Source organism: Chrysoperla carnea, chromosome X, assembly GCF_905475395.1.
Source record: "Chrysoperla carnea chromosome X, inChrCarn1.1, whole genome shotgun sequence".
Lineage (NCBI taxonomy): Eukaryota > Metazoa > Arthropoda > Insecta > Neuroptera > Chrysopidae > Chrysoperla > Chrysoperla carnea.
This window is the reverse complement of record NC_058342.1, coordinates 3,865,295-3,874,075: the sequence shown is the minus strand read 5'-3', so window position 1 is coordinate 3,874,075 and position 8,781 is coordinate 3,865,295. Positions and strand designations below refer to the sequence as shown.

General features: G+C 33.3%; 2 protein-coding genes across 2 annotated transcripts; both read left to right on the top strand.

Moving 5' to 3' along the window:
• Nucleotides 1-5,123: 5,123 nt before the first annotated feature.
• Nucleotides 5,124-5,818, top strand: LOC123302812. The gene is made up of 3 exons (XM_044885903.1): nucleotides 5,124-5,588; nucleotides 5,643-5,713; nucleotides 5,800-5,818. The coding sequence occupies exons 1-3, from the start codon at nucleotides 5,124-5,126 to the stop codon at nucleotides 5,816-5,818; spliced, it is 555 nt and encodes a 184-aa protein (XP_044741838.1).
• A 289-nt stretch (nucleotides 5,819-6,107) lies between these two features.
• LOC123302811 lies at nucleotides 6,108-8,368 on the top strand. Its single transcript, XM_044885902.1, has 4 exons — nucleotides 6,108-6,852; nucleotides 6,912-7,213; nucleotides 7,278-7,922; nucleotides 8,348-8,368. The coding sequence occupies exons 1-4, from the start codon at nucleotides 6,108-6,110 to the stop codon at nucleotides 8,366-8,368; spliced, it is 1,713 nt and encodes a 570-aa protein (XP_044741837.1).
• The last annotated feature ends 413 nt before the right edge of the window (nucleotides 8,369-8,781 follow it).

Below are 8,781 nucleotides of genomic sequence, written 5' to 3'. Positions count from 1 at the left end.
AACATTTGTATATCATTATTACCATTTATTTAAAATAAATATTTTCTACATAAAATTTGTATATTTTAATAAAGTTTTTGAAATTTTAATAATTAATTGTTTAATTTATATTTCCTTTTATTGAATTCATTTTTCGTTTAAAAAACTACACCAACACATTTTTTAGAATTCACAGGTCAAAACCAGTATTAAACAGATACAGACCAGTATTAAACAGGTTAAAACCAGTATTAAACAGATACAGACCAGTATTAAACAGATACAGACCAGTATTAAACTGGTCAAAACCAGTATTAAACAGATACAGACAAGTATTAAACAGGTTAAAACCAGTATTAAACAGATACAGACCAGTATTAAACAGGTTAAAACCAGTATTAAACAGGTTAAAACCAGTATTAAACAGATACAGACCAGTATTAAACAGGTCAAAACCAGTATTAAACAGATACAGACCAGTATTAAACAGGTTAAAACCAGTATTAAACAGATACAGACCAGTATTAAACAGGTTAAAACCAGTATTAAACAGGTACAGACCAGTATTAAACAGGTTAAAACCAGTATTAAACAGGTTAAAACCAGTATTAAACAGGTTAAAACCAGTATTAAACAGATACAGACCGGTATTAAACAGGTTAAAACCAGTATTAAACAGATACAGACCAGTATTAAACAGATACAAACCAGTATTAAACAGATACAGACCAGTATTAAACAGGTCAAAACCGGTTTTAAACAGGTTAAAACCAGTATTAAACAGATACAGACCAGTATTAAACAGATACAAACCAGTATTAAACAGGTCAAAACCAGTATTAAACAGATACAGACCAGTATTAAACAGATACAGACCAGTATTAAACTAGTCAAAACCAGTATTAAAGAGATACAGACCAGTATTAAACAGGTTAAAACCAGTATTAAACAGGTCAAAACCAGTATTAAACAGGTTAAAACCAGTATTAAACAGATACAGACCAGTATTAAACAGGTTAAATCCAGTATTAAACAGGTCAAAACCAGTATTAAACAGATACAGACCAGTATTAAACAGGTTAAAACCAGTATTAAACAGGTTCAAACCAGTATTAAACAGGTCAAAACCAGTATTAAACAGGTTAAAACCAGTATTAAACAGGCCTGTTTACATACAGACCTGTTTAGATACAGACCTGTATATTTATTGAAGGATAACAGCAACGAAGATATAAAGGGTGGTTTCTATGCCGAAGAATTACAAAAAGTTCACGATCCAAACATTTATTTAATGGAAAAGGTCTTAGCTAAACGTGGATCCAACGTTAAAGCCAGGTGGTTAGTGTTCGACACTTTACACGATTCATATATTGACAAAAAAGTCTTATTTTATAGTGGACCGTTTTTATGAACATACTTGTAACAAAAAATTTTTGTCATAGTGGACCGCTTTTGTGAACATATTTGTGTTTTATAAAAAAAAAATAAAAAATATCACATTGTAAAAATATTATTTTTATTGTAAGTTTCTTATTTTAAAAGACAGTGTTGTATTATAATAATATTAAAAAAAAAAAAAAAATATATATATTTATAAATTATCGAAAATACATTATAATTATTATTCTGAAACATATAAAAACAGAGTTGTATTATAATAATATTTAAAAAATATATATTTATAAATTATCGAAAATACATTATAATTATTATTCTGAAAAGTGTCCATTGTCATCATCATCATTATCTTTCTTCATAAGATAATTTTCAATTATTTCTTTCACTTGAACATAGTCTGATGTAAATACACTGTAGTAAGATTGTTCAAAAATGGATAGTCCTACAATTCCATCATTTTGTCCAGAGCGGATATTTTTTAAAATCCAGTTCCAATTTTGTTTGTCTTCATCATCTGACGATGGGGAAAATTTCACTTCTAAGCCCATTTGTTCTACCTTATCAATAAGGTAGTTTAAAGTTTCCGGTCGACCACATTTAATTGCCATATTAACCAATGTTTTAAAATACTTTGTTAACACATTGTTTATAGTACTTAAACTACAATTATCTTTAATCATATTAACAATGCAGTTGTTATCACTATTATGATTACCAAAGTCTTGCATTTTGTATGTTTAAACTAACACTAAATTGTTTTCTATAATAATTCAACCTAACTATAAATTTTTTGACACCCCCACCACTACTCTATCAATTGTTCATGCGCACTACTATATCAATTGTTTGTACACCTATCACAATACCGAACCACTTTGAGGATCATCACAACAACAACAGCAGGACACATTTCTGAAACAACAGCAAAAATTAGCTAAATATTAAAAACATAAAATATAAAATACTTACACTCAACAAATAATGCTATAGTGGCCCCATGGTTTTGTTTCACATGAATTGTGAGTAATGTATCGTTTTTGGTCAAATGGTGATAAGCCCACTTTCTGCTGTTTGATGGTATGAATTTTGTGGCGCTTCGATCGAATGCTTTGTTGATGATTATATGATTTCCGATTCTCTATCAAACATTTTTTATAATCATCAAAAGTAAGCTTTTGAATTGCTGATTTCTTGAGACCTTTTGATTTTTTCGTCTCTGCCTTGTTTTGCACCCGAACTGTATACATCTTACTTCGCAATCCAACAAATTCCAACATTACTTCACCGTTGTTTTCATCAGACATTAAACCTTTTACTTTCTTATTACGAAGCGGTATTTTATAGATGTTATCAGGTGCGAAGTCAGCAGTATCAAAGCGATCAATATCCTGCCTCATGACGTCATAGACCGAAATATTTGATATGTCATAAACTAAACTGTCGGTATCTGTGTATAAAAGCTTAACATTTTCACGACCGTATCGAGGGTACATGTAATTATAATGAAAATCATACACATACGTCTTCGATACATCCAAAATACTGAAGCCTACATAGATTGGTTTGTTTAAAAATATTTCAGTCTTTTTCAGCTCTACAATACTGACGTCATTATCAGTAGAAGAGTCATGTATGTTCTGGCGCAAAAGAATGGTACACTTTTCAAAAAAGGGCAAACCTAGGTGAATGTTGGAAACCTCGGAAGTTGGAGGGGATAGATGACGTCATTGACCAATAGTAGCGCTGTAAAAATCAAGATGGCGTTGGGAGGGGTGGTGGGGCGTGGCTGACAGAGCGTTAGTGTGTTTCTTGGCGGAAGTGGGGCTTAAAGTGGTGGGCGTGGTTTTGGAAGTGGGGGTTAAAGGGGGCGGGAATTGGACGTTAGATGAGATAATCGAGCCCACTTTCAATAGTAAATCAAGATGGCGTCGGGAGGTGTGGTGTTGGGGAATAATGGCTGCCTAAGCATTGATGACGTCATTGGCTTTGACCAATAGTAGCACTGTAAAAATCAAGATGGCGTCGGGAGGTGTGGTTGAATTGGTGGGGAGGAATGGCTGCCTAAGCATAAACGGGAAATTACCAGGTGACGTCATTGGCTTTGACCAATAGTGGCGCTTGACGGAGAGTGAACGGGGGGCGGGACGTTGACATTAGTCAGCAATTTTCAAGAATATGTTAATTTGACCTTGAAAAATATTGTAATTTGACACTTTAAATATACATGATAAAATTCAAGATACGTGACCGGATGTTAATATTTTTTTATGATTAAGCAATGTAATATGACACTTGAAATTTACATAATAAAAATACATGTTCAAACTTGTTTGAATGGACTTTGATCTTAAAATAATTTCACACGTATCAGCAATTTTCAAGAATATGTTAATTTAACCTTGAAAAATATGATATCATCATCTTGTTACAAGTTCAAACTTGTTTGAAATAATTTTACATGTGTCAAAACACGTGACCGGATGCTAATATTTTTTTATGATTAAGCAATGTAATATGACACTTGAACGTGTTAGATAATAATTTGCAAATCTGAATTCCAAGAAAAGAATATTATGAGTCAGCAATTTTCAAGAATATGTTGAAATAGATATCATCTAACCTTGAAAAATATTGTAATTTGACACTTTAAGTATACATGATAAAATTCAAGATACGTGACCGGATGTTAATATTTTTTTATTGAATCAGCAATATAATATGACACTTGAAATTTACATAATAAAAATACATGTTTAAACTTGTTTGAACTTGTTTAAACTTGTCTGAATTCCAAGAAAAAATAATTAGTTTGAATTACGATTATAAAAATATCAAATTACAACTTTTTTAGTGGTGGGGTTGTTTGAAATAATTTTACATGTGTCAAAACACGTGACCGGATGTTAATATTTTTTTATGATTAAGCAATGTAATATGACACTTGAAATTTACATAATAAAAATACATGTTCAAACTTGTTTGAATGGACTTTGATCTTAAAATAATTTTACACGTGTCAGCAATTTTCAAGAATATGTTAATTTGACCTTGAAAAATATGATATCATCATCTTGTAACAAGTTCAAACTTGTTTGAAATAATTTTACATGTGTCAAAACACGTGACCGGATGTTAATATTTTTTTATGATTAAGCAATGTAATATGACACTTGAAATTTACATAATAAAAATACATGTTCAAACTTGTTTGAATGGACTTTGATCTTAAAATAATTTTACACGTGTCAGCTATTCTCAAGAATATGTTGAAATAGATTTGACCTTGAAAAATATGATATCATCATCCTGCTACAAGTTCAAACTTGTTTGAACATGTTCAAACTTGTTTGAACATGTTTAAACTTGTCTGAATTCCAAGAAAAAATAATTAGTTTGAATTACGATTATAAAAATATCAAATTACAACTTTTTTAGTGGTGGGGATAATGCTATAAAAAGTGATGTACGTAGCTGTTGAAGTATCTCTTTTGAAATTCACCTTTGCTTCAGTTAGTTTTTTCTTATTATTATTATTATTATTATCATTATTATTTTGTTTTTGGTATATTTATTATTCTAAACTTAGTCTATATATTTTATACAAAAAACAAATATTACTCAGTTGTAAGTTAACTTTAGTGTTGAACGTTCGGTAACGTATATTTTGCTTAGTATTTGAAAATATAACGGTAAGTGTAAAATTTTTTAAATAATATTGTGAAACTTAAATATAATTTTTTTGAAAGATGGACACCTACGAACAAAATGTTATGCAAACGCTAAACGCGGAACCTCAAGGTGGTAGCACTGATATGATGAAGAAAGTGGAGAGAGCGTTGAGGCTCATCAAGACGGTGGAGGAAGCTGAGCGATGGATGATACTTAATAAGCAGAACATCCGCTTATTCAAAAAGATGTTGATGTTAAAGAAAGAAAATCCTCTGCGTCTTGAAGCTAATATTGGACTTTGTAAATCATACCAGCGGCAACTTCACCGACTGCGATTAGATTTAGTTAAACAAGGTGGTGGAGTCACCAAAAAACAAAATCGACATCTAATCTGGGAGACAATTGAAACCCACCACCAGGGCAGGGTGAAGACTGGTATGATTACAAATTTGGATTATAAAGATCCAAATATATTTTTCAACCGGGCATTTCCAATGTTTAGAAGACACGTTCGGCGTGAGCTAGTGAATCATCCCCTCAAGGTAAGTAAAATTTAAGATTTATAATTTAAATAGTCTAATGAGATTTTATTTCAGGTGTATATTATGTTCACGGGCAATTTCATTAAGCCCACCACCAAAGAGGAGGATTTGAAAACTTTTATAACGCCGGCCAAGGAAATGTATCTGACAACGGACATGCAGGAGTGGTACATTGATCATGTCAAAAACTATTTGTTGAAAAAATTGGAAGAATTCCAGGAACGCGATAGCGGTTGGGCTCTTGACATGATCATAAATATTCGAGTCCACATGAATAAGTACTCTCCGATCACAGCTGGAACATTTTGCGAACTACCATCTGCAATTAAATGTAGAAAAGCTGTGATTAATGTCCGGAATGATGACCAACATTGCTTTTTATGGTCGATAATGTCAGCACTTTACCCGGTTGAAAAGGATCCTCAACGTTTAAATAAGTACCCGCACTATAAATATCATTTAAAATATGATGGATTAAAGTTTCCCATGTCTCTGGATCAAATTAATAAATTTGAAAAGATGAACCCGCATTTATCGATTAACGTGTACGGCTACAAAGATACGTTTATACATGGTTTGGAAATTTTCCCTGTACGCGTTAGTTCGAACACTGCGGGGAAGAAAATTCATCTATTGGCTGTGGAGAATGGGAACAGTCACCACTTTTGCTGGATAAAAAATTTAGCAAAGTTGAGTCGATCGGGTGTAACAAAACACGTAGGTAAAATTTATTTATGTGATCGATGTCTCAACTATTTTGCTACAGAAGTCAAACTCCAACAGCATTCAGTAAATTGTGGTGAAAAAGAAGCGGTGCGGGTACGAATGCCTGAAACTGATGACGAGCGGTTCGTTGAGTTCAAAGATTTCAACAGCAAGGAACGTGTTGAGTATATGGTGTACGCTGACTTTGAGGCACTATTGGTACCACAACATCATGAAGACATGGAAATGGATCATGGGTCTTATACAAAAAATATTCAAAAACATGTACCCTACAGTGTAGGTTACTATGTTCATTGTACCCATGATCCCAACCAATCGTTTTATAAGGCATACCGTGGTGCTGATTGTGTCAAGTGGTTTGTTCATGAACTGGAACAAGTAGCGTACTCATTAGAGCAAAAAATAAAACACGTTAAACCAATGTATCCGCTCACCGTCGAACAAGAACTGGATTTTATGTCAGCAGAGAAGTGTCACATTTGTGGTAAAGATTTCGTATCCAATTCCATACGTGTTCGCGACCATTCACATCGCACAGGTAATGCAGGTTATTTATTATTTTTTAATTTCATCTAATTTTATATTAATCTATTTTAGGTATCTACCGTGGAGCAGCACACCAATTTTGTAATCTGCATTATCAAGATTCAAGGGTGATACCTGTTGTGATGCACAACTTAAGTGGATACGATTCGCATTTTATTATTGAAGCTCTGCTGACGGAAATCGACGGTCAAGTTGATGTGTTGCCCATCAACAAAGAAAAGTACATCAGTTTCACAAAGCACGTCTCGGACATTCAATTAAGATTCATTGATTCCTTCCGATTTCTCGCAGACAAGTTGGAAAATCTGGCCTCATATTTAGATAATGATAAAAAATCCATTTTACATAAAGAGGTAAATGATAAAAAATAATTAATTTTTAATACAGGGTTGTAATTTGTTTTTTAATTTTTTATAGGTCAGTAATGATGAACAATTTCAATTGCTAACGAGAAAAGGTGTATTTCCATATGAATACATGAGTAGCTGGGCACGTCTCCAAGAGACAAAATTACCACCAAAGGAGGCGTTCTACAGTGTGTTAACAGATGAACACATAACGGATGAGGATTATAACCATGCGATACAGGTATGGAACACATTCAATTTACATACACTAGGTGATTATTCTGACCTGTATATGAAAACTGATGTGTTACTACTTGCGGATATTTTTGAAAATTTCCGTAACACTTGTATTCATAGCTATAGTCTCGATCCTAGTCACTATTACACACTTCCTGGCTATACGTGGAGCGCCATGTTGAAATACACCAATATCAAATTGGAATTGTTCACGGATATTGATGACTTGTTGTTTATCGAGAAAGGAATCAGAGGCGGTGTAAGTCAATGTTCTAATCGCTATGCTAAGGCAAACAATAAGTACATGGAAGAGGGGTATGATAAAACTCAAGAAGATGTCTACCTTATGTATTACGATGTGGTGAACCTATATGGTGCAGCAATGTGTGGATACCTACCAACAGGAAATTTTAAGTGGGTCGACACACCAAACATCGAGGATGTTGCAGATGATTCACCAGTCGGGTACATTTTAGAAGTAGACCTTGAAATACCCCAACATCTACATGATAACTTTAGCGATTTACCGCCATGTCCGGAGACAACGAAACCACCTGGATCAAAACAAAAATATCTTCTGTCAACCCTTTACAATAAGACCAACTATGTCGTGCACTACAGGAATTTAAAACTGTATACACAACTCGGTGTTAAGGTAACAAAATACCACCGTGTGTTACAATTCGATCAATCTGCATGGTTGAAACCATATATTGATTTCAATACCGAGATGCGCAAGAACGCCTCAAATGAGTTTGAAAAAGCATTATTCAAACTCATGATTAATGCCATCTTCGGTAAAACCATGGAGAATGTGAGGAAACATCGGGTTGTGTACATAAGAAAAAATTGGGATGGAAAACATGGTGTGAAGAAATTAATTGCCAAACCCAATTTTCACAGTATGATGGTGCTCGACAATGACGTCAGTATTGTTGAAATGAAAAAATCACAGATACGTTTCAACAAACCCATCTACATAGGCTTCACAATTTTAGACATATCGAAAACGTTTGTGTATGACTTCCACTACAACTACATGTACCAACGGTACAACCCCACAAATGTCAGGTTATTATACACAGACACCGATAGTCTAATTTATAGCGTGAGAAATACTGACGTCTATGAGGTCATGAAACAGGATATTAATCGTTTTGATACGGCTGACTATGCACCCGACAACATCTATGGTATGCCACTACGTAATAAGAAAGTCAAGGGTTTAATGTCCGATGAAAATAATGGTGATGTTATGCTGGAATTTGTCGGATTACGTAGCAAAATGTATGCTATTCGGGTGCAAAATAAAAAAGAGACTAAACGATCCAAGGGTC

Bases quoted from the DNA above. Each gene is read 5' to 3' on its own strand.
- LOC123302812 (XM_044885903.1), top strand. From the start codon at position 5,124: ATGGACACCTACGAACAAAATGTTATGCAAACGCTAAACGCGGAACCT. The intron at 5,589-5,642 runs GTAAGTAAAATT...ATTTTATTTCAG, and splicing joins TAGTGAATCATCCCCTCAAG to GTGTATATTATGTTCACGGG.
- LOC123302811 (XM_044885902.1), top strand. From the start codon at position 6,108: ATGAACCCGCATTTATCGATTAACGTGTACGGCTACAAAGATACGTTT. The intron at 6,853-6,911 runs GTAATGCAGGTT...AATCTATTTTAG, and splicing joins CGACCATTCACATCGCACAG to GTATCTACCGTGGAGCAGCA. The intron at 7,923-8,347 runs GTAGACCTTGAA...CAATTTTCACAG, and splicing joins CAGTCGGGTACATTTTAGAA to TATGATGGTGCTCGACAATG.